We start from the raw sequence: 24,973 nt of genomic DNA, 5'->3' as shown, positions 1-24,973 counted from the left end.
GGCTAAAAATCCAACTTCCAAACAGTTTTCATTTTTCTCTCCACCCCACAAATCCTTTTCAAGGATTGATTTTTTCCTGCTGGATTGTAGACTTCTGTCTATGGTGACTACGGTGAACTACGAAACTATTGTTATTTCAGATCACAGTCCGGTTGTAATGAAAGTGTGCTTTCCTGGCCATTCAATACCTCAAAGATTTTGGAGATTTAACACAAGGCTTTTATCAGACGAACAATTTGTAGAATTTATTAATACGCACATTGATCTATTCTTTGAAACAAATAGCTCCCCTGATATTAGTTATAGCATACTTTGGGAAACATTTAAAGCATACATTAGAGGGCAAATCATTTCATATAGTGCAAGCGAAAGGAAAAAGAAGCTTAAACGCATTTCTGAAATCATTGATCAAAGTCAATCAGCCTCACCCTCGGAGGCTCTCTGGAAAGAGAGAACACTTCTTCAAACAGAGTACGACCTTATCATGAATGAAAGAGCCATAGCAACCCAGCTTCGTTCACAACAACAATATTATGAACACGGCGAGAGAGCAAGCAGAATGTTAAGTCACCAGCTCAAACAAAAGGCAGCGGCGAGCTATATTTCATCAATCAAAAACGACAACGGCGACGTATTCACAAATCAGAAAAGCATTAATAAGCAGTTTGTGTCATTTTATAAAGAGCTGTACTCCTCTGATCATTGTGACTCTATGCAAATAGAGAACTTTTTTAAAAAGGTAACACTGCCGGTCTTGGAGGAGGCCGATCAAACTATTATTGAAGGGGAAATACAACTAATAGAGATTACGCAAGCAATTCAAAAAATGAAATCGGGTAAGTCGCCAGGTCCCGATGGCTTCCCGATTGAATTTTACAGAACCTTCTTGACCAAACTCCTGCCCTACCTTTGTGAGGTTTACAAAGAAGCATTCAGGGCTAAAGCTCTACCACCCACGATGACACAAGCAACTATCTCCGTTCTTCTTAAAAAGGGTAAGGATCCGCTTAGGTGTGAATCCTACCGACCAGTGAGTTTGCTTTGCTGTGACTATAAGATATTAACTAGGCTACTGGCCGATAGATTAGAGCGAGTGCTTGATAAGATCATTCACCAAGATCAAACTGGGTTTATGAAGGGAAGGCAGTTGTACAGTAACCTTCGCAGTGTCTTTAATGTAATTTATCTGCCAAATGGTGATATTGAGCCAGAGGTAATTATAGCATTAGATGCTCACAAAGCATTTGACAGAATCGAGCATAAATATCTGCTTAGGGCCCTCAAGGGTTTTGGTTTTGGGTCATCTTTCTGTTCGTGGGTTGACATTCTCTATAACAGTCCACAGGCTGCTATTCGTACTAATAACATAGTGTCTGATTATTTCCCCCTCTTTAGAGGGACAAGACAGGGATGCCCTTTGTCGCCTTTGCTTTTTAATGTTGCTATAGAACCCTTGGCCGTAGCACTCAGAGGTGATCCAGATGTGAGGGGGATTAACAGAGCAGGACAAACTCACACTGTCTCATTGTATGCTGATGATCTCCTCCTCTTTCTCTCAGACCCATGCAGATCTATTCCACTAGCATTACAATGCATCAGGGAGTTTGGCAGGGTTTCAGGATACATGATAAATATGTCAAAGAGCCTTATTTTCCCAATTAATGACAAAGCGAATGGAATGTCCCTTGGCTCTTTTCCGTTTACAGTTACCAAAGAAAAATGTACCTATCTGGGAGTGACAGTGGCCAAGGAGAATAAGGACCTGTTCAAGTACAATTTTAAAGCCCTTCTCTCCCAGGCTAGACAGGATGTGGAGCGATGGTCATCTCTTCCCCTCTCCCTAGCAGGGAGAATAAATTCTGTTAAGATGGTTATATTGCCAAAATTTCTGTTCCTTTTTCAGATGATACCAATATTTATTCCCAAATCATTCTTTAAAGAATTAGAAAAGATTACGTCTATGTACGTTTGGAATAAGAAAATACCTTGGATCAGAAAGGAGTTTTTGGAGGGGCAGAGAGAAGAGGGCGGTTTAGCTATGCCTAACTATATGTATTTCTACTGGTCAGCTAATATTTATAAACTCGCCTTCTGGCTCATGACTGGGGGGGATGACAAGTTGCCCATTTGGGCAAATATGGAACGGAGCTCCTGCATGTCTGGCTCACTGGCTTCAGTTGTCTGCTCACCTTTGCCGCTTGACAAAAGATTAATTACTAATAACCCTGTTTCACTAGGAACAATTAGGATCTGGGAACAATTCAGAATCCATTTTAAACACAAATGTGGTCTCCTGGCGGCCCCTATATTAGCAAATATACTATTCCCCCCTTCCTTAATTGACTCTGCATTCCAGGCCTGGGCGAATAAGGGTATTAGTACGGTGAATGATCTTTTCAGGGGAGGTCATTTTATGTCCTTTCAGCAGCTGCAGGCAGAATTTGGGTTGCCCCACTCAAACTGCTTTAGATACTTGCAGCTGCGAAGTTTTGTTAAAGAGTACTTCTCTCCAACACTTCAGACCCCTGCTGCTAGCTGGATAGATGATTGCCTGACCGTAGATCCTTCACAGAGAGGAGTTATATCTTCCTTGTATAACTTAATCCACAAAGCAGCAGCCCCCTCTTCGGACAGCATCGGGGAACGGTGGCAACTGGAACTGGGATTACAAATAACAGAGACGCTATGGCGGCAGACAATGAGGCTTATACATACATCATCAATATGTATTAGACATGGGTTGATACAATTCAAGGTTGTCCACAGACTCCACTTATCAAACAGTAAACTGGCAAGAATGTTCCCAGGAACGGATGGGACTTGCCCTAGATGTAAGTCCGAGATAGGCACCCTTGGTCATATGTTCTGGGGATGTCATGGATTGCAGGCCTTTTGGGGGGCAGTTTTTGACGTCCTGACAAAGGCATGGAATATAAAGATTTCACCGAACCCTCTTACAGCTGTATTCGGAGTGGTTCCTTTGAACTGCAGAATCTTTGCCTGGCAGGCTTCGGCTCTGGCTTTCTCTACACTCTTGGCCCGACGATGCATCCTCCTATCTTGGAAAAAAACACTGCCTCCTTCACATAAACGATGGATGGAGGATTTGCACTCGCACATCAAAGTTGAACACTTGAGACATACTACACAAGGTTCTGCTAAGAAATTTTACAAAATATGGAAACCATTCTTGGATTATTTTAAAAGACTTCCGACCGGATCCAGCTAAAGCCGGAATTGCAATGCATTCATTGTTTTTATTTTGTATATCTGTTCCTATTATTTCTATCTGTGTCTGTACATATAGGTAACATGAGATGTCATGAGGCTACATATTTCAGCTTTTTTTTTTTTTTTTTTTTTTTTTGTCCATCATGGATGTGTGGAAGTGTTGTTAGGGTTGTGGGTGTTTTTGTTTCATCTATGAAAACTCAATAAAAATATCTAACTAAAAGATATGAAAATGTCCTTTGAGTCAGTCAAAGTTTTATTTTTTGTGACCTGTTTAAACCTTGAATGATGTTTCTAGGTGAAAGTATGGCTGAGTTGTAGGGTTCCAAAGTGGACTGGGTTTTGGCTCATCTCAGACAAATCCCATTAATTTTCAATGGGATGAAAAATTGCAGTTTTTTGCAAATAACATAAACACCGTAAGACTTTTGTAGAGAAAATTCATAGCACACTATTCCTGATCGAGAAGCATGTTTTGATCAGTAACAGTGATAACTTTTGTGGGGGCAGAGTCAAAGCTGTAGGAGGAGATACACACCAAAGTACGGTGTAGACTTTAGGACATCCTCGTAGTCAGAGTCAGGTGTCAGGACAAAAGTCATCAGGTATCAGGAAAAAGTTGTCAGATGTCAGTGTCGGAGTCGGGAAAAAAGTTGTCGGAGTCAGAAAAAAGTTGTCAGAAAAAAAGTTGTCAGAGTCGAAGTGTGTCTCAAACCGCACACTTCTATACTTCGAACACTACATTTAAGTGCTTAGTGCGCTGACACAGAAATTTCAGTCATCTTGCTGATGTAGCGAAAGGGGAGGGACTTTCAACCAGTTTTTCAAAGCTGAATAATGGCAACCACCGACTCAGCTGAACCGATGCAGGTGGAGGCTGTTTTCTACTGTTGTATATATGAAGTTATTTGATCATAATTCTAATATAAACTGCAGCATGCTTCTTATCTCTTCTATCCCTGATGACAGTTATGGATCTGATCATTTGTTGGAGGCTGCAGTAGAGTTAGCAACGTAAATGTTAGCAGTTTTATAGCCGATTTCGCGGATGTAGATGGGCTATAAGTGTTAAAAATGATTAATGCTATAGGTTCTGTATGTTTATTCATGATTGTTGAACCTCCAGATCTCTGGTCTCTAGTGTAAACGAAATGGTCCTTGATCTGAAAACTAATCTGGAAACACCGCTAGTTTAAAGAACCGGCTAGTTTCCATGGTACCACTGATGAAGCCTTAGCTGATTGTACATAACTTTAGATAAGCATCTGCAAAGTACCCATAAAGTACATAATAATGTTTGCTTTTATATAAACTGCCATTCTGTGTTCACTGTAGGTCACTGTGGCATCAAACTACCGAGCCAGCAGTGGCACTGAGGCGTTTACCACCTGAGGGCTAGGACGCTGCTGTGGAGAAGAGGAGGTGACAAAAGTTTAAATAAAATGTTTTCTGCATCGCTGTTTTTAGCGTCTTTATTACTGCATTTCATGCCTGTTTAGATCCTGTTTGGATCATGGAGTTTATTATGTTTTTGTTTAATTCATGTTTATGGGATTTTGTTTTTTAATGTCTTGTTTAGGTTTTTCTGTTGTAGTTTAGGTTTGGTTATATACATATGTTTTTGTAAAGATCATGTTTTTGGTTTTTGTTCTCAAGTTTAGTAAGGTTTAGATGTTGTGTTGTCTTTTAGGTTTATATGTAGGTCATGGGCTCCAGGTTTATTAGGATACCTGGGCTGATTGCTCATGCATGTCACCTGTTTGTGTTGGTATTTATACTCCATGGTTAATGTCATACTTTGTCAGGTCCTTTTGGTTGCACTTCTATCAGCTTGGTTTGAGTTTGCCTCCATATCACGGTTTATCAGTTTTCATGTTCCTTTTTCACAGTTTTAGTTTCTAAGTGAAAGGTGTTATGTCAAGTCTTGTTTTTTGGTGCTGGAATAAATCACTCATCGTTTTTGCTTCCTGTCCTAAACTGTCTGCGAGTGGGTTCGCACTGATCTTCCCCCCGGAAATCATTACAAAAGGTTCTAAATTCTTGAGTAGGACTGAAAATTAGAATGTGATTAAGTACTAATTTATTAAATGAGCTTCAGTATTCTCTTTTGATAAATCCCACCAGTTCAGATAAATAACCACGCTCGTGCACTTTTAGGCTCATTCGCTTTTAGAAATGCCTTTAATTGACCATATATGGTAGCAGCAATCCCTAAGAATGTGTGAATGGATGTTTTTTTTTCTCTCTAAAATCATGGCAAAGAGGGCGTAGAGGAATTTCTCCGACACTAAAATTGAGGCATTGTAAGAGAAGTAGAAAGAATCAGAAAATACTGTTTGGAACACTTAATGCAGGTGTAACCAACAAAAGAAAAAATACAGCTTGGGAGAAGGCTGCAGTTAACTGTTGGATCATTCTGAAATAAAAAAAAAGAAATGGTTTGACAAAGCTATATTAAACTATATGAAGCAGAGAAATTAATCTTGAAATCCTGTAACACCTATCAGCCAGCCATCCTGATTTCTACCCCCAAATGGATCTCATTTCATAGGTTAATTTACCCGGTCCTTCCCTTACTGTTTAGACAGGAATGTGTGTGTATTCCAGCTGACTGACCTGTTGAAGTTGATGATCCAGATGGTGACCTCTGCAGGTGCCACCTGATCCCAGTGGATCGAGTAACCTTTGGCCAGTGTGACGACAGGCTGGAACTGCTGGTAGTGCTTCTTCTTCCCCAGAGCGCCCTCTAGTGTTAAAGGTCGGTCAGGGTACTCGTCCTTCACCATATGCATGTTCAGGCTGGCCGGGTTTCGTGTCTGGATGTAGATCTGCAAAAAAAACCATCACAGAACATTAAGGTTGATCCTGATATCCTGAGAGGCGAAGCTCTTGGAGAAGAAACCTTAATGCAGGAGACTCCTCAAGACAACCGACACTGACCAGGTACCACAACCAGTGATGGGAGTAACGGTGTTAAAAATAATGGTGTTACTCTTTTCAGTAATGGGTAATCTAACTTATTACTCATTCCATCGTTACAACGCTGTTACCGTTACTGAGGATAAAACTTTATTGACAGCATGTTACTTTTGTAAGAGAAGATTCGTTTTGTTTTTTTGTGATCATAAGCTTCACATTTGTTTGGACCATTTTGTGTTGCTGCTACAGTGGAGAGGAGGTGGAGTGATACGGCTGAAACTGGAGAATACACTCAGTTTTGAGTAGAAGAGGTGCCATGTTGTGACCGGGTGCAAGCTAATCGGGCCCGCACCTTATATCATGGAGTTTTCACTCTATTTAAACCGGCGATCAGCCGGGGCATGAGCCAGAGGACACGAGCCAGAGGACACGCAGAGATCTGACGGCTTGTTCAGCCAGGACACCACTTTTAAACACATGGGTGGAAAAAACAAATCAGTTTTTCGATAAACTTAGAAAATGTTCCAACATGAAAAATAATGTGGATGTTTAGACGTTTTTGTTCAGTAGATAACTTCACATCAATATTATTGCTCAAACAGCTTCTGCTGATTTTATTTCCAGCTGCTCTAGGCAGCAAAGTTGTGCTCCAACCCAACTAATAGTCCTTATAGGTAAAGAGACCTCCAATGGACACTGTTGCACTTTGCAGACTACAACCTGAAATAAATTATTAGGAAATAATAATAAAAAAGAAATTATATATAATTACAATTATACAAAATTCTAGTTTTATTGTTAACTTTTTAATATTTTTATGATCAATTTCCCCCTGAAAGATTCATGCCTCTTTTGTTTTGGCTAACTCTTTCCTCCTCCACCGCTCGTTATCACTTCTCCCAGGTCATCGCCGGGATGACGGTAAAGGAGCGGACCCACTTCTCCCCGGGTCATCACCGGGCTGACGGTAAAGGAGCGGACCCACTTCTCCCCGGGTCATCGTCGGGATGACGGTAAAGGAGCGGACCCACTTCTCCCCGGGTCATCGTCGGGATGACGGTAAAGGAGCGGACCCACTTCTCCCCGGGTCATCGCCGGGCTGACGGTAAAGGAGCGGACCCACTTCTCCCCGGGTCATCGCCGGGATGACGGTGAAGGAGCAGACCCACTTCTGCCGGGTCATCGCCGGGATGACGGTAAAGGAGCGGACCCACTTCTTCCCGGGTCATCGCCGGGATAACGGTAAAGGAGCGGACCCACTTCTCCCCGGGTCATCGTCGGGATGACGGTAAAGGAGCGGACCCACTTCTCCCCGGGTCATCGTCGGGATGACGGTAAAGGAGCGGACCCACTTCTCCCCGGGTCATCGCCGGGATGACGGTAAAGGAGTGGACCCACTTCTTCCCGGGTCATCGCCGGGATAACGGTAAAGGAGCGGACCCACTTCTCCCCGGGTCATCGTCGGGATGACGGTAAAGGAGTGGACCCACTTCTTCCCGGGTCATCGCCGGGATAACGGTAAAGGAGCGGACCCACTTCTCCCCGGGTCATCGTCGGGATGACGGTAAAGGAGCGGACCCACTTCTCCCCGGGTCATCGTCGGGATGACGGTAAAGGAGCGGACCCACTTCTCCCCGGGTCATCGCCGGGCTGACGGTGAAGGAGCGGACCCACTTCTGCCGGGTCATCGCCGGGATGACGGTAAAGGAGCGGACCCACTTCAACCGGGTCATCGCCGGGATGACGGTAAAGGAGTGGACCCACTTCTCCCCGGGTCATCGCCGGGCTGACGGTGAAGGAGCGGACCCACTTCTGCCGGGTCATCGCCGGGATGACGGTAAAGGAGCGGACCCACTTCTCCCCGGGTCATCGCCGGGCTGACGGTAAAGGAGCGGACCCACTTCTCCCCGGGTCATCGTTGGGATGACGGTAAAGGAGCGGACCCACTTCTCCCCGGGTCGTTGCCGGGCTGACGGTAAAGGAGCGGACCCACTTCTGCCGGGTCATCGCCGGGCTGACGGTAAAGGAGCGGACCCACTTCTCCCTGGGTCATCGCCGGGATGACGGTAAAGGAGCGGACCCACTTCAACCGGGTCATCGCCGGGATGACGGTAAAGGAGCGGACCCACTTCAACCAGGTCATCGCCGGGATGACGGTAAAGGAGCGGACCCACTTCAACCAGGTCATCGCCGGGATGACGGTAAAGGAGCGGACCCACTTCTACCAGGTCATCGCCGGGATGACGGTAAAGGAGCGGACCCACTTCTACCAGGTCATCGCCGGGATGACGGAAAAGGAGTGGACCCACTTCTCCCCGGGTCATCGTCGGGCTGACGGTGAAGGAGCGGACCCACTTCTCCCCGGGTCATCGCCGGGATGACGGTAAAGGAGCGGACCCACTTCTCCCCGGGTCATCGCCGGGATGACGGTAAAGGAGCGGACCCACTTCTCCCCGGGTCATCGCCGGGCTGACGATGAAGGAGCGGACCCACTTCTGCCGGGTCATCGCCGGGATGACGGTAAAGGAGCGGACCCACTTCTCCCCGGGTCATCGCCGGGCTGACGGTAAAGGAGCGGACCCACTTCTCCCCGGGTCATCGCCGGGCTGACGATGAAGGAGCAGACCCACTTCTGCCGGGTCATCGCCGGGATGACGGTAAAGGAGCGGACCCACTTCTCCCCGGGTCATCGCCGGGCTGACGGTAAAGGAGCGGACCCACTTCTCCCCGGGTCATCGTTGGGATGACGGTAAAGGAGCGGACCCACTTCTCCCCGGGTCGTTGCCGGGCTGACGGTAAAGGAGCGGACCCACTTCTGCCGGGTCATCGCCGGGCTGACGGTAAAGGAGCGGACCCACTTCTCCCTGGGTCATCGCCGGGATGACGGTAAAGGAGCGGACCCACTTCAACCGGGTCATCGCCGGGATGACGGTAAAGGAGCGGACCCACTTCAACCAGGTCATCGCCGGGATGACGGTAAAGGAGCGGACCCACTTCAACCAGGTCATCGCCGGGATGACAGTAAAGGAGCGGACCCACTTCTACCAGGTCATCGCCGGGATGACGGTAAAGGAGCGGACCCACTTCTACCAGGTCATCGCCGGGATGACGGAAAAGGAGCGGACCCACTTCTCCCCGGGTCATCGTCGGGCTGACGGTGAAGGAGCGGACCCACTTCTCCCCGGGTCATCGCCGGGATGACGGTAAAGGAGCGGACCCACTTCTCCCCGGGTCATCGCCGGGATGACGGTAAAGGAGCGGACCCACTTCTCCCTGGGTCGTTGCCGGGCTGACGGTAAAGGAGCGGACCCACTTCAACCGGGTCATCGCCGGGATGACGGTAAAGGAGCGGACCCACTTCAACCAGGTCATCGCCGGGATGACGGTAAAGGAGCGGACCCACTTCAACCAGGTCATCGCCGGGGTGACGGTAAAGAAGCGGACCCAGTCGGTGTGCAGCCACACACGCAAACAACAAGGAGATGCAGCAACAGCGAGTCCAGAGAAAACAGAGGAAGAGTTTCAATCTGGAAGCACGGACATCACTTTTCCCTCACAGAGACAAAAGACAGGAAAGTCACATCTAATATTCTGTTTTATTATGAATAAATTAATTGGCAGATGAATTTGAATTTCTGTTAAATGAAACATATTTGAAGATCTTTTTAAAAAATAACAGTAGTTACTTTTCCAAGTAACTAAATACTTTTATAATGCTCTATCTCCATTACTAATGCTGTTACTTTTTGCAAGAATCAACTAGTCACTAGAATTAATTACTTTTTTAAAGTAATGTGCCCAACGCTGACCACAACACTACCAGAAGAAGATAAAAAAGAATAAAATTGACACGCTCTAAAGAGGCATCCCATGACGGGACACATCCCAAAGAGTGAACGGGTAATCTTATCCTAACTTAAACAGCCTCTAGTCACCCAGATAGCAGAATCAATCCATGTGACATAAAACATCCAACAAACAATCCTTCGCTTACAACTGGTCTGGAAGGCAGCGACAGATAGAAATACTCTAGCAGCCAATTATCCAACTGAAAATGATTAAAAATCAGAAGTGAGGAGTTAGTGTGTGTCAGGATATGAATGGGAATGAAAGTCAGGATTTATGTTGTAAAAGGAGGACATGTTGGTAATTAAGCTTTGAAACTCTGGAGTTCTCATTAAATAAAACATAAACTAATCAATAATTAATACAAAGACATACCTTTCTGTCAGCTCAACTACTGTCACGACCTTGACCAAAAAAAAAAAAAAACAGTGCCCGATCAGATCCTGACTCACCTGTGCGTAGTGACCACTGCAGATAGCGGCTTTCCAGTCGGGAACATCAATGCAGTCGGGATTGCGGAGCAGCCAGTTGTCCTCTTTAACCAGGAACGCACCGGGATACTCACTGACTGAGCCATCCACGTCATGGAAGATGGTCGTCTTGTCCCCATCCATTTGCATTTTATTGAACCAGGGACCGGGTTCCCCAAAAAACACCCGAGATGTTATCTGCAGAGAGGTGGAAACAGCTGAGTTGGCCTATCCCTCAAACCTTCCCTCAGTTTCTTCTTCACACTGGTTTTTCATTTTGTCCAGAAGCTCTCGGATCAAAACAACAAAGACACCTGAGAACGTGTAGACCAGGAAGCTGACTTACGGGAACGTGGTCGAAGGTGATGTCGGTGACGTTGTTGTTCGGGCAGACCTGCCACGAGTTGTTGAGCCTGAAGCCAAAGGCGCTGGTGTGGCGTCCGTCCAGCGCTGTGTACTTCCTAAACGTACAGTTCTGCACATTGATTGGTCCATCATAGATCTGCATGCCTCGGATTGGATAATCGCTGCAGTGAAGCAGAGATGCAAACAGAAGCCTGTTAGTAACGTACGAAGTTCAGAAGCATGTTCTGTATTGACCTGCAGCAGACAGGTTTTACAACAAGGATCTCATTCAGCTGTTTGTATGGGCTCTGAAAACAACACTGAGCTAATAAAAGCCATAATTTCTACTCACAGGCCGCGTGGCAGAGTCCTGCTTGACGGGTCCGAACCTCCCAGACCCCAGATTCGGTTGTCTGGAAGGGGCATCCCACGATTGTCACTTTCACCCACAAACAGAGAGTTCTTCACCTGCTGGTGAGAACCGTCATCATCTGGAAAGGTTCCTCCACTGCAAGTACAGACAGAGGAGGTCAACTCTCCAAGCCACATCCGGACCGCAAAACCACTTCATTCTAGCTCTGGATCCTGGATCAGAACCACAAAACCGCTTCATTCTAGCTCTGGATCCTGGATCAGAACCACAAAACCGCTTCATTCTAGCTCTGGATCCTGGATCAGAACCACAAAACCTCTTCATTCTAGCTCTGGATCCTGGATCAGAACCACAAAACCGCTTCATTCTAGCTCTGGATCCTGGATTAGAACCTCAGAACTACTTCATTCTAGCTCTGGATCCTGGATTAGAACCTCAGAACTTCTTCATTCTAACTCTGGATCCTGGATCAGAACCACAAAACTGCTTCATTCTAGCTCTGGATCCTGGATTAGAACCTCAGAACTTCTTCATTCTAACTCTGGATCCTGGATCAGAACCTCAGAACTTCTTCATTCTAGCTCTGGATCCTGGATTAGAACCTCAGAACTACTTCATTCTAGCTCTGGATCCTGGATTAGAACCTCAGAACTTCTTCATTCTAACTCTGGATCCTGGATCAGAACCACAAAACTGCTTCATTCTAGCTCTGGATCCTGGATTAGAACCTCAGAACTTCTTCATTCTAGCTCTGGATCCTGGATCAGAACCACAAAACCGCTTTATTCTAGCTCTGGATCCTGGATTAGAACCTCAGAACTTCTTCATTCTAGCTCTGGATCCTGGATCAGAACCACAAAACCGCTTTATTCTAGCTCTGGATCCTGGATCAGAACCACAAAACCGCTTCATTCTAGCTCTGGATCCTGGATTAGAACCTCAGAACTTCTTCATTCTAGCTCTGGATCCTGGATCAGAACCACAAAACCGCTTTATTCTAGCTCTGGATCCTGGATTAGAACCTCAGAACTTCTTCATTCCAGCTCTGGATCCTGGATCAGAACCACAAAACCGCTTCATTCTAGCTCTGGATCCTGGATTAGAACCTCAGAACTTCTTCATTCTAACTCTGGATCCTGGATCAGAACCACAAAACTGCTTCATTCTAGCTCTGGATCCTGGATTAGAACCTCAGAACTTCTTCATTCTAACTCTGGATCCTGGATCAGAACCACAAAACTGCTTCATTCTAGCTCTGGATCCTGGATTAGAACCTCAGAACTTCTTCATTCTAACTCTGGATCCTGGATCAGAACCACAATACTGCTTCATTCTAGCTCTGGATCCTGGATTAGAACCTCAGAACTTCTTCATTCTAACTCTGGATCCTGGATCAGAACCACAAAACTGCTTCATTCTAGCTCTGGATCCTGGATTAGAACCTCAGAACTACTTCATTCTAGCTCTGGATCCTGGATTAGAACCTCAGAACTTCTTCATTCTAACTCTGGATCCTGGATCAGAACCACAAAACTGCTTCATTCTAGCTCTGGATCCTGGATTAGAACCTCAGAACTTCTTCATTCTAACTCTGGATCCTGGATCAGAACCTCAGAACTTCTTCATTCTAGCTCTGGATCCTGGATTAGAACCTCAGAACTACTTCATTCTAGCTCTGGATCCTGGATTAGAACCTCAGAACTTCTTCATTCTAACTCTGGATCCTGGATCAGAACCACAAAACTGCTTCATTCTAGCTCTGGATCCTGGATTAGAACCTCAGAACTTCTTCATTCTAGCTCTGGATCCTGGATCAGAACCACAAAACCGCTTTATTCTAGCTCTGGATCCTGGATTAGAACCTCAGAACTTCTTCATTCTAGCTCTGGATCCTGGATCAGAACCACAAAACCGCTTTATTCTAGCTCTGGATCCTGGATCAGAACCACAAAACCGCTTCATTCTAGCTCTGGATCCTGGATTAGAACCTCAGAACTTCTTCATTCTAGCTCTGGATCCTGGATCAGAACCACAAAACCGCTTTATTCTAGCTCTGGATCCTGGATTAGAACCTCAGAACTTCTTCATTCCAGCTCTGGATCCTGGATCAGAACCACAAAACCGCTTCATTCTAGCTCTGGATCCTGGATTAGAACCTCAGAACTTCTTCATTCTAACTCTGGATCCTGGATCAGAACCACAAAACTGCTTCATTCTAGCTCTGGATCCTGGATTAGAACCTCAGAACTTCTTCATTCTAACTCTGGATCCTGGATCAGAACCACAAAACTGCTTCATTCTAGCTCTGGATCCTGGATTAGAACCTCAGAACTTCTTCATTCTAACTCTGGATCCTGGATCAGAACCACAAAACTGCTTCATTCTAGCTCTGGATCCTGGATTAGAACCTCAGAACTTCTTCATTCTAGCTCTGGATCCTGGATCAGAACCACAAAACCGCTTTATTCTAGCTCTGGATCCTGGATCAGAACCACAAAACCGCTTCATTCTAGCTCTGGATCCTGGATTAGAACCTCAGAACTTCTTCATTCTAACTCTGGATCCTTGATCTGAACCTCAGAACTTCTTCATTCTAGCTCTGGATCCTGGATCAGAACCACAAAACCGCTTTATTCTAGCTCTGGATCCTGGATTAGAACCTCAGAACTTCTTCATTCCAGCTCTGGATCCTGGATCAGAACCACAAAACCGCTTCATTCTAGCTCTGGATCCTGGATTAGAACCTCAGAACTTCTTCATTCTAACTCTGGATCCTGGATCAGAACCACAAAACTGCTTCATTCTAGCTCTGGATCCTGGATTAGAACCTCAGAACTTCTTCATTCTAACTCTGGATCCTGGATCAGAACCACAAAACTGCTTCATTCTAGCTCTGGATCCTGGATTAGAACCTCAGAACTTCTTCATTCTAACTCTGGATCCTGGATCAGAACCACAAAACTGCTTCATTCTAGCTCTGGATCCTGGATTAGAACCTCAGAACTTCTTCATTCTAACTCTGGATCCTGGATCAGAACCACAAAACTGCTTCATTCTAGCTCTGGATCCTGGATCAGAACCTCAGAACTTCTTCATTGGAAACAGGAGAGCTGTTTACCAGTGGGATCAATTGATTAAGCTCTCCAAAACCAAGATAATCAGTGAAATAACAGACCAAACAAGTTAAAGAGAAAGTAAAGAGGATGTAGGGCAGGAGTGAGGCAGAGAGAAAAACTTTATTTCTGATGAGTAATGCGAGAGTACTAGCTAACAAAATAGACAAAGTCGAGGTACTAACATGGTCTCAAAAAGAATAAGAATAAAGCTAAAGAAGGTGGAATTGCAGTGCTGTTGAACTGCTGTTGGTGCCATCCTAGATATGTCACTGTAAAGTAGAAATGCTATACAAAGGATGTTGAACTCCATCGAATATCGAATGATCCAGAAAGCAGTAGTACGTCTGGTCTTCAACCAGCCCAAAAGATTTTTCATGTCACTCCGCTGCTAATCGCTCTCCACTGCCTTCCAGTTGCAGCGCACATCAAATTCAAAGCTCTGCTTCTGGCTTACAAAACAATAACCCAAACGGCTCCGGTCTACCTCCAATCCTTAACCCAGAGCTACGCTCCCTCTCCACATGGGAGCCACATGCCAGTGAAAGACGCCTAGTGGTAAGCTAAAGACTCAGCTGTTTAAGGAGCATTTCTGCACTTAGCTTAACTCTTCTACTCAACAGAATGAGTTAGAAAGATTAGTCCAGCTCATTGGCTCAACTCAGCACTGAATAAGCTGCGTGCACTTACGCCCAAGATGATGTGTGATAAAATCGTGATCTTGTAATTAAACAAAGGACTATTGTGGGGAGAGGGAAGGGAAGAAAAAAAACACTGCCTCTAGCACTACATGACAGCACCTGTGTCCACCTGGACCCAGAGCAGTCTGAATACCACTTAATGATGACGTCACATCCTGGATGAATTCTTGCTTGTGTTGTTCTTACTCTCAGTGGCTTTGGAGAAAAGTGTCTGCTAAATGACTGTAGAATAGAATAGAATAGAATAGAATACAGGCTGTGCAGAATTATTAGGCAAGTTGTATTTTTGAGGATTAATTTTATTATAGAACAACAACTATGTTTGCAATGAACACAAAAGACTCATAAAGATCAAAGCTGAATATTTTTGGAAGTTGGAGTGGGGCTTTTTTAGTTTTAGTATCTTAGGAGGATATCTGTGTGTGCAGGTGACTATTACTGTCCATAATTATTAGGCAACTTAACAAAAACCAAATATATACCCATTTCACTTATTTATTTTCACCAGGGAAACCAATATAACAACTCAAAATTTACAAATATACATTTCTGGCTTTCAAAAACAAAACAAAAACAAATCAGTGACCAATATAACCACCTTTCTTTGCGAGGACACTCAAAAGCCTGCCATCCATAGATTCTGTCAGTGTCTTGATCTGTTCACGATCAACATTGCGTGCAGCAGCAACCACAGCCTCCCAGACCCTGTTCAGAGAGGTGTACTGTTTTCCCCCCCTGTAGATCTCACATTTGATGAGGGACCACAGGTTCTCTATGGGGTTAAGATCAGGTGAACAAGGAGGCCATGTCATTATTTTTTCTTCTTTTAGACCTTTTCTGGCCAGCCACGCAGTGGAGTACTTGGATGTGTGTGATGGAGCATTGTCCTGCATGAAAATCATGTTTTTCTTGAACGATGCTGACTTCTTCCTGTACTACTGCTTGAAGAAGGTGTCTTCCAGAAACTGGCAGTAGGACTGGGAGTTGAGCTTGACTCCATCCTCAACCCGAAAAGGTCCCACAAGCTCATCTTTGATGATACCAGCCCATACCAGTATCCCACCTCCACCTTGCTGGCGTCTGAGTCGGAGTGGAGCTCTCTGCCCTGTACTGATCCAGCCACGGGCCCATCCATCTGGCCCATCAAGACTCAATCACAAGGCATTATTATCTTCTAATTAATTATTATTGTTTTAATAAAAATAAAAAAATCTACTACAACATTCCAATTTCCCTCTGCGATTAATAAAATAATTTTAATTTAATTTAATTTATCTGTATAACAGCTGTCTCATTGCTTCAGATCCCTGGATTCAGTCTCTGGTTTCTGTTTCTTTGTTTGGTGGTGGTTGTTCATGTGGACTGGCTGCCATGTGTCCGTCAGTCTGTCCAGCTCTGCTCGTTTACCATCTCCAGTGTGAATGATTAATGGATTCCATGCGGAGCACTGAGAGCACCTTGAATATCGCTGCATAAATCTGATCAATTATTATTAACAGATTTAAAGCTCTGTATGGATTATATTAACCTCCTGACACACTGCTGAGTTTAACGTCCCTCCAATCCCATCCTGTTATACACAACCCTTTAATTCCATTTCTCTGTGCATCCTCAGCAGATCTTTACAAGGCGAGTTTCTCATAAAGACAGAGTGAGCAGTAAATACAACAGCACCATGTCATTTCTGTTCATATAAACAGGATTTAATAGTCTTACCTTGCAAGAGTGAGGCCAATGCCATTATCAGCAAATCTGTGGAAGAGTGAATAATATGAGCACAGCAACAACCTCCAAGTCTCTGAGGAAAACACCAACATGCACACCATCAACCAGCCACGACTTCAGACGACTTTTCATTGATCTGTATGTTCTTCTCACAGAATTACCATAACGAGGGTCCATGATCGTCCATGTTTTCTGGTTTATCTGCAGAGCCGAGATGATTTATTACCACCTTAACCTCTAAACTAAAACAAGAGATGTACACATGCTTTAGTATTTGTAGTGAGAAGGAACTTTGTTTATCACCCATCAGACTTTTTTATCCACCTGACCGCTGTCACCTCACAGTTCACCTCTTTTGGAAAAAAGAGATAGATGTGTTTTTTTTTTTTGGGACGTCCTTTCACCTCTGCACAGCTCCCTGTCTCTTCCTGTTGAAGCTATTCTAACACTAATAGGACACGAGTCCACGAGTGTGAAGCCATCTCATATCTCTGTGTTGTGTTGTTGTCAGGTTTATGAACAGATTTTAGACGGAACATCACACATACACTGAGTTTAAAGTTAGCTATAGGAGCTAACAGACCTTTAGCTCATTCTTAAGCAAACGTAATGGTGTTGTGATTCTGGTTCAGTTTTATTTTGTCAAAGCAAACTAAAGATACAGAGGGCGGGATTGTCTGTGTTGAAGCAGTATTAGAAAGAGTTCCTCTTGTATTATGCAATATATATGCTCCCAATAAGGGAGCATGGTGAAAAAAAATACTAGGAGAAACTCAGGGTGAAATTTTTCTAGCTGGGAATTTTAATGAAGTTATAAATCCAGTATTAAATAGGAGTTCGTTCAGACCCTCTCTTGTGACTAAGGAGAAAGAGGCCTTATGTAGCTCAGGTTTCTCACTGGAGTATAGAATTTCCTATTTTTTCGTGGTCAGTGAATGCATCACAGGGATGTAGAGTGCCAGAATTTTTCCTCTTCTCTCCTGTTGTGCTGAGGAAAAACCTGCTGCTCTCGTGTCCTCCACATTTGAGAAAGTTGGGTATGTTGAGATGAGTTACTGCAGATAAATTAACAAGAAATAATCATGTTTATAATTTAAAAAGAGTTTTAATATGTTGTTAGAGTAAGAAGCCATGTGCCAGGAAGCTTTGTCGAACCCGACAGGTAGTCGCCATTACACAGATCCTTCTGGTGAGCTAGCTTCCACTACAAGTTTCCTTTGAATGTTTCGTGTTTATTGCGCTGCAGTGATGAGTTTAGTAAGCTCCTAAAATGCTTACTGGCTAGCAGCGATGCTAAATTTGTCAGTATGTGTGTTCGTAAAGTCTTTAGCAAGTCAATTAGCCGATTGCTAGCGGCCTGGCTGTAGTTTTAATATGGCGTCAGATGTAAAACTGACCACAGAATGTACGTGGTTATCTTTTTTCATCAACTGCATTTATGTTCTATTTAAGGTCCATGAGCTGTATTTGTTATGAGAATACGAGTTTCTCTTTTTTATGACTTTTTATGACTGTAAATGAGCTACTGAACCTGCAAAGTGGAAAACCACAGAAGTTTAACTCTCCTGCACACTTGTGTTCCACTGGAAACATTTCTGCATGTCGGTCTTCACTGGATGACTCAGCTGAGCCATTCCGCCTGGCGGGATGTGATCGATCAGGAGGATTCTCCGGTTTGCTGGATGCTGAATGTCACCCTGTTCCCAGGGAGCAGTAAGAACAAATCTAAGCGCCCCAACCTTGAATTCTAATTTCCCTGCGCTCAGATTGCCAGTGCCCTACTAAGATTCTTTTATTTGTTTTTAAATTTAAATTTAAATTTAAATGGCCTGGCCCCTCCTTACCTCTGAGCTAAACCACCCCTACACTCCTGCTCGGTGCCTCAGGTCAGCTGACCTGCTGCTCCTGGACGGACCGAGGTCCAAACAGAAGCTCAGAGGGGACCGAGCTTTATCAGTTCCCAGTCCAAAACTGTGGAATGAGCTCCCCCTCCACATGGGACAAGCTTCTTCATTGTCCATTTTTAAATCTTAAAACACGTTTTTATTCTTTGGCTTTCAGCCCAGTATGAGACTGTTCCTGTTTTAGTGAGCTGTACATTGTTTTTTTTATTGGTTTTATTTGTTTTTTACATGGAAGCCATTGAAGGAGATGACATTAGCAAATGCTGTTGTCTTATTGGTTCAGTTTACAATATATGAGAGAAACTCAAAGAACGGATACACTATGGCGTGCCATTTTTTCATATGTGATGACTTTTTCTTTTAGTGTTTTTCTTACATTTAAATCAGTTTTTTTTCTTAAGTGAGCGTGGTGTTCGTTGCAGGCTGGAAGTCTTAATTCTCTCTGTGTCATTAGTAAATCTAGTTTCTAATAGAAGTTCGACACGTTTGAATTATTTGAAAATCTTTGCAGATGAAACTGTGATTTTAGGTTTGAAAGTTGTAGTATAGAAACTGATTTAGCTGCCCAAGGTCAAGAGTCCTGATTTCCAAGCGTCAAAGCTTTGGGACGAGTACAGATGTGTTACACTTATGTTGAATAGAGACGTAGGACTAATACAGTACATTTTTCTTTCTTATCTCACTGCCATAAATAGTCACTACTTCTCAGGTAGACAATGCGGCCAACTGTGATATAAAAGCAATTTTCAGTACAGATCATGCACCAGTTGAAGTATTAAGGCCAATCTAAAAGCTGAAAGGAGAGGTAGGTGGAAACTAAACATTAGATTAATGTCGGACTCAACTTTTAAAAAGACAATAAATGAATATTTAAAAACCTTTAAATAAATATTGTGTGGGAAGCTGCTATAAGGGCGGAGCAAAAAAAGAGAAAATTATTATCTAGACAGAGGAAACTATTTTTGCTAATACAAAATCAGTTATAAAACTTGGGGGACAAACAATTTTTGCTGCTAAAGATATAAATAATATATTACAACAATATCTCCAAACAGTTTCTCCTTCACATCGGTTGTATCTGAGCCTTTAACTTCCCCTTCCACATCCTTCTCAAGATGTTCTGGTTGTTCCATCAACTGGAGTAAATCTGAGGCGATGCCTCTCTCCAAGTCACATATTTAATTTATGATGAGAAGTTTAATTTTAGGTGAGTACGCAAGGGAATGAAATATCTTTCTGAAGATATAAATGAAATAATGGCACTGAACTTTAACCCCTCACTTCAAAAGATAAAACAAATCTTGATAAGTGGGAAAAATTTAAACTCACATTGTGGGGAAAAATCGATGTTATAAAAATGATAGTTGCCCCACAGTTCTGTTATGTGGCAATAATGATACCAGTTAAGATCCCATCTGCTGCTTTTATGCTACTGGATGATGTAATAACACATTTTCTATGGGGTGAGAAATGACAACTTTTGGACTTTTTTTGCAGTTGTATTATCTCAAAGCCATCCAATATTACTGTTAACATGGTGGTAAACTACATGAAACTGAGCTCTTCTCTCAGTAACCAGTACTTCTCTTCTCTACCCAGTAAGGGATGATTTGGCAGCGGGACCTTGGTGGAGAGATTGAACGTGATAAATAGGACAAATTGTTGAGGATTGTGGTAAATATATTAGAGAGGCAAGAAGTAACTTACACAATATAACGTATTACATAGATACACACCATCTAGATGGTACAGGACGAAACTACTGGGTGATGATTTGTGTTGGAAATGCAAAGAAGAAACTGGAACTTTTCTACACTGTGTGGGAATGTGTTTGGTGGGTTTTTGGTGTTTTTTTTTTTTTTTTTTTCTTTTACTTCCAAATGAGATCCTGTAATTCTGTATAACAAGCAACATGTCCGCATGATGTATGTGGAAGCATGTTAGTTATGTGTGTGTGTGTCATAGACTGCATATAAAAGATGGGCGGAGCCTCCGTGACACCACCCGTAGGTTTCTGATGAGCTGAACTGAAGCTCATTATCACGCATGTCGTTATTTCCGGAAAATCCAAAAATGGGCAAAGAGGTGGAGCTGAGAGGGGGACTGTGAAGGTGGAGATGGATGATTGACACCCATCAAACTCTGAGCTGTCTGTAGCTAAGAGCTAACCGAGCTAACCTGGAGCTAACAGTAACTAACCAGCTAACTGAGGTAGGCGGACTAAAGCTAAGGCACGCTGTTAGCCCGGCTAAAAACCGCGGTTGTGCTGCACTCTGTCTTCTTGCCGCAGGTATTGATACCTGTCAACCAAAAGGACACGCCCCTAATTATGCCAAATTTCAAGATTAAACAACATCCAAACGGATGAGTTAGAAAAAAAATTCACCCCCCTCACAGTTGTCATGACCTATTAATCCTAAAACGGATTTTTGTACCAGGCTTATTTCTGCTGTGAAGTGGGTCTTTTTAACATGGGAGTCTATGGGGATTTTGGGATTTGGGGGGTTTTGGAGCCCCTAGTGGATAAGGGGGGAACTGCAATTTTTTGCACTTCGGGCTTCACATTTCACCGCCGGAGGTTGCTGCTTCATGTGTGTGCAGGTACGAATGTGTTTGTATTTGCTGGCTATCTTTTTTTGTATTCATCAGACAGAGTTAATTGTTAATTATATACTACCAGTTTGTGAATGGAGAAACATATGAGGTTAGCCACGTATCAAGCCTTTGAAAAGTTCAATAAGCGATCATGCCAGGTCCACTTTAAGCTAAACCAGACCTTTCCTCGATCCTGAAACCATCAAAAAAAGCTGGCTTGCTTCATGAGACTCATGAACTTCAGTTGCTCAACAGATGGAAAAACTTCCCTCAGATAAGTAAACAGTCTCTCAGACATTTCAAACATTCTGCAGAGTTCTGGATGCATGTGAGTGTTACTCACTGGCAGTCATCCAGCCACACATCTCCTCCTCTCAGCCAGGCTCCGTGGTCCTGGTTCTTGTAGGCCACAAAGTGATGGATAAGCGCAGGAACTCTGGGTTTCAAAGGGTCTGCATCCTGGTGTGGACCGTATCTATATGATGAGGAGCAACACAGAGTTAGCGTAATACCAGTTGTTATTCATTCTACAGCTTCATGTATAAAGATAAAAATTCATCATCAGCAGGTGGATGGATGTAACTAACTTCTCTTATCAAAATAATGTGGTCAGTATGTCACCAACAACATCTCTGATTCACAACAAACACATCACAGTGAATCGCATCAGGTATGATTCAGGTTTTCTTTCATAAAGAGTGAGTTCTGACCGGGCGCCAACAAGAGACAGGAAGGGCCTCTTGTCCTTGTCGTTGGCCTGAGTAGTCTTTACTCCGTTATCCAGGATCATTCCGGCCTGAAACAGAAGACAAGAAACAATGTAAAAGAAATCCATCCAACCATCCATGCATCATCCAACCATCATCCATCCGTCCGTCCGTCTGTCCATCCATCCATCCAACCATCCATCCGTCCGTCCGTCCATCAATCCATCCATCCATCCATCCAACCATCCATCCGTCCGTCCGTCCGTCCATCAATCCATCCATCCATCCACCCATCCATCCATCATCCAACTATCATCCATCCGTCCGTCCGTCCGTCCATCCATCCGTCCGTCCGTCCATCAATCCATCCATCCATCCAACCATCCATCCGTCCGTCCGTCCGTCCATCAATCCATCCATCCATCCAACCATCCATCCGTCCGTCCGTCCGTCCATCAATCCATCCACCCATCCATGCATCATCCAACCATCATCCATCCATCCATCCATCCATCCAACCATCCATCCGTCCGTCCGTCCGTCCATCCATCCATCCATCCATCCATCCATCCAACCATCATCCATCCATCCATCCGTCCGTCCGTCCGTCTGTCCGTCCATCAATCCATCCATCCATCCATCCATCCAACCATCCATCCGTCCGTCCGTCCGTCCGTCCGTCCGTCCATCAATCCATCCACCCATCCATGCATCATCCAACCATCATCCCTCCATCCATCCGTCTGTCCGTCCGTCCGTCCATCAATCCATCCATCCATCCATCCATCCAACCGTCCGTCCATCCATCCACCCATCCATCCGTCCGTCCGTCCGTCCATCAATTCATCCATCCATCCATCCATCCAACCATCCATCCGTCCGTCCGTCCATCAATCCATCCATCCAACCATCCATCCATCCATCAGTCCGTCCATCAATCCATCCATCCATCCAACCATCCATCCACCCATGAATCTATCCATCCATTCATCCTTTTTCTTATTCCAGCATTTACCAGGTGAGAGTTAGGTACACCTGGACAGGTCACCAGTCCATCACAGGGCCAACACAGAGAGACAAACAACCGCTCACACTCACTCCGAGGGAGAATCTAGAGTGACCAATCAACATGCATGTCTTTGGAAGGTGGGAGGAAGCTGGATAACCCGGAGAGAACCCACGTAAATAAACACACACACAAATAAATCTGCAAATGAATGAATGTATGCACACATGAACAATATGTGTATACATAAATAAAAACACTTATGTATGCATGTATACATAAAGGTTTTGATTCTATAAATATAATCAGTTTCAAAAATATAAATTCCCAGATGTAATTATTTTAAAAAATCATTTTAATTATTTATTAATTATTATGGCATTTTTGTTTTTGTTTATATTTTGATGTTATGGCAGATATTACAGCAGATTAATCCGACTGAATCTGCCCATTTTCCCTCATCCTGTCCATCCCTCAGTCTCACCCTGTAGTTGGAATGAGCTCTGTTGTTGGAAAACTGTCCCAACGGTGTGTGCTCGGTCCGTCCAGGAGAGTAAAGGCCCTCTGATGGGCCAGTGGGTACATGGTGGAAAATAAACCAGAAACCAGTTTCCTGTTGATTTACAAACACACACACACACACACACACACACAGAACAATAAGAACTTATGAAAATCAGCAGATTTTTGTAACTACCCATTGAACCACATGTGTATATAGACAACCCCAAATCTGAAAACGTTTCTGTGTAAAACATACAAACAGAATACAATGATTTCCAAATCTCATCAAGTCAAATTTTATTCTCAGTATAAGATAAATAACATACCAGAAATTGAGACATTTTATCATTTGATGGAAAATATGAGCTGGTAGTGAATCTGATGGAAGCAACATGTCTGGAAAAAGTAGTTCCAGGGTGATGTTCAGCACAGTGTAAAAAGTAGTTCCAGGGTGATGTTCAGCATGGTGGAAAAAGTAGTTCCAGGGTGATGTTCAGCATGGTGTAAAAAGTAGTTCCAGGGTGATGTTCAGCACAGTGTAAAAAGTAGTTCCAGGGTGATGTTCAGCATGGTGTAAAAAGTAGTTCCAGGGTGATGTTCAGCACAGTAGAAAAAGTAGTTCCAGGGTGATGTTCAGCACAGTGTAAAAAGTAGTTCCAGGGTGATGTTCAGCATGGTGGAAAAAGTAGTTCCAGGGTGATGTTCAGCATGGTGTAAAAAGTAGTTCCAGGGTGATGTTCAGCACAGTGTAAAAAGTAGTTCCAGGGTGATGTTCAGCATGGTGTAAAAAGTAGTTCCAGGGTGATGTTCAGCACAGTAGAAAAAGTAGTTCCAGGGTGATGTTCAGCACAGTGTAAAAAGTAGTTCCAGGGTGATGTTCAGCATGGTGTAAAAAGTAGTTCCAGGGTGATGTTCAGCACAGTAGAAAAAGTAGTTCCAGGGTGATGTTCAGCATGGTGGAAAAAGTAGTTCCAGGGTGATGTTCAGCATGGTGTAAAAAGTAGTTCCAGGGTGATGTTCAGCACAGTGTAAAAAGTAGTTCCAGGGTGATGTTCAGCACAGTAGAAAAAGTAGTTCCAGGGTGATGTTCAGCATGGTGTAAAAAGTAGTTCCAGGGTGGTGTTCAGCACGGTGTAAAAAGTAGTTCCAGGGTGATGTTCAGCACAGTGGAAAAAGTAGTTCCAGGGTGATGTTCGACACGGTGTAAAAAGTAGTTCCAGGGTGATGTTCAGCACAGTGGAAAAAGTAGTTCCAGGGTAATGTTCAGCACAGTGGAAAAAGTAGTTCCAGGGTGATGTTCAGCACGGTGGAAAAAGTAGTTCCAGGGTGATGTTCAGCATGGTGGAAAAAGTAGTTCCAGGGTGATGTTCAGCACAGTAGAAAAAGTAGTTCCAGGGTGATGTTCAGCATGGTGTAAAAAGTAGTTCCAGGGTGATGTTCAGCACGGTGTAAAAAGTAGTTCCAGGGTAATGTTCAGCACAGTGGAAAAAGTAGTTCCAGGGTGATGTTCAGCATGGTGGAAAAAGTAGTTCCA

At 43.9% G+C, this 24,973-nt stretch overlaps 1 protein-coding gene across 1 annotated transcript in view; it reads right to left on the bottom strand.

Moving 5' to 3' along the window:
- Window positions 1-24,973, bottom strand: part of LOC121639748 (cell migration-inducing and hyaluronan-binding protein-like) — a 114,678-nt gene that overhangs the window by 14,142 nt on the left and 75,563 nt on the right. The window contains exons 16-23 of the mRNA XM_041985252.1: window positions 23,420-23,548; window positions 21,933-22,018; window positions 21,566-21,697; window positions 16,715-16,750; window positions 11,164-11,319; window positions 10,813-10,993; window positions 10,449-10,664; window positions 5,848-6,059 (exon numbers count right to left, since the gene is read on the bottom strand). Of these exons, the coding sequence (XP_041841186.1) occupies window positions 5,848-6,059; window positions 10,449-10,664; window positions 10,813-10,993; window positions 11,164-11,319; window positions 16,715-16,750; window positions 21,566-21,697; window positions 21,933-22,018; window positions 23,420-23,548 (1,148 nt within the window). The remainder of the gene's footprint in view (window positions 1-5,847; window positions 6,060-10,448; window positions 10,665-10,812; window positions 10,994-11,163; window positions 11,320-16,714; window positions 16,751-21,565; window positions 21,698-21,932; window positions 22,019-23,419; window positions 23,549-24,973) is intronic.

Source organism: Melanotaenia boesemani, chromosome 1, assembly GCF_017639745.1.
Source record: "Melanotaenia boesemani isolate fMelBoe1 chromosome 1, fMelBoe1.pri, whole genome shotgun sequence".
Lineage (NCBI taxonomy): Eukaryota > Metazoa > Chordata > Actinopteri > Atheriniformes > Melanotaeniidae > Melanotaenia > Melanotaenia boesemani.
The sequence above is the reverse complement of the archived record's forward strand: the minus strand, read 5'-3'. Positions and strand labels throughout refer to the sequence as shown.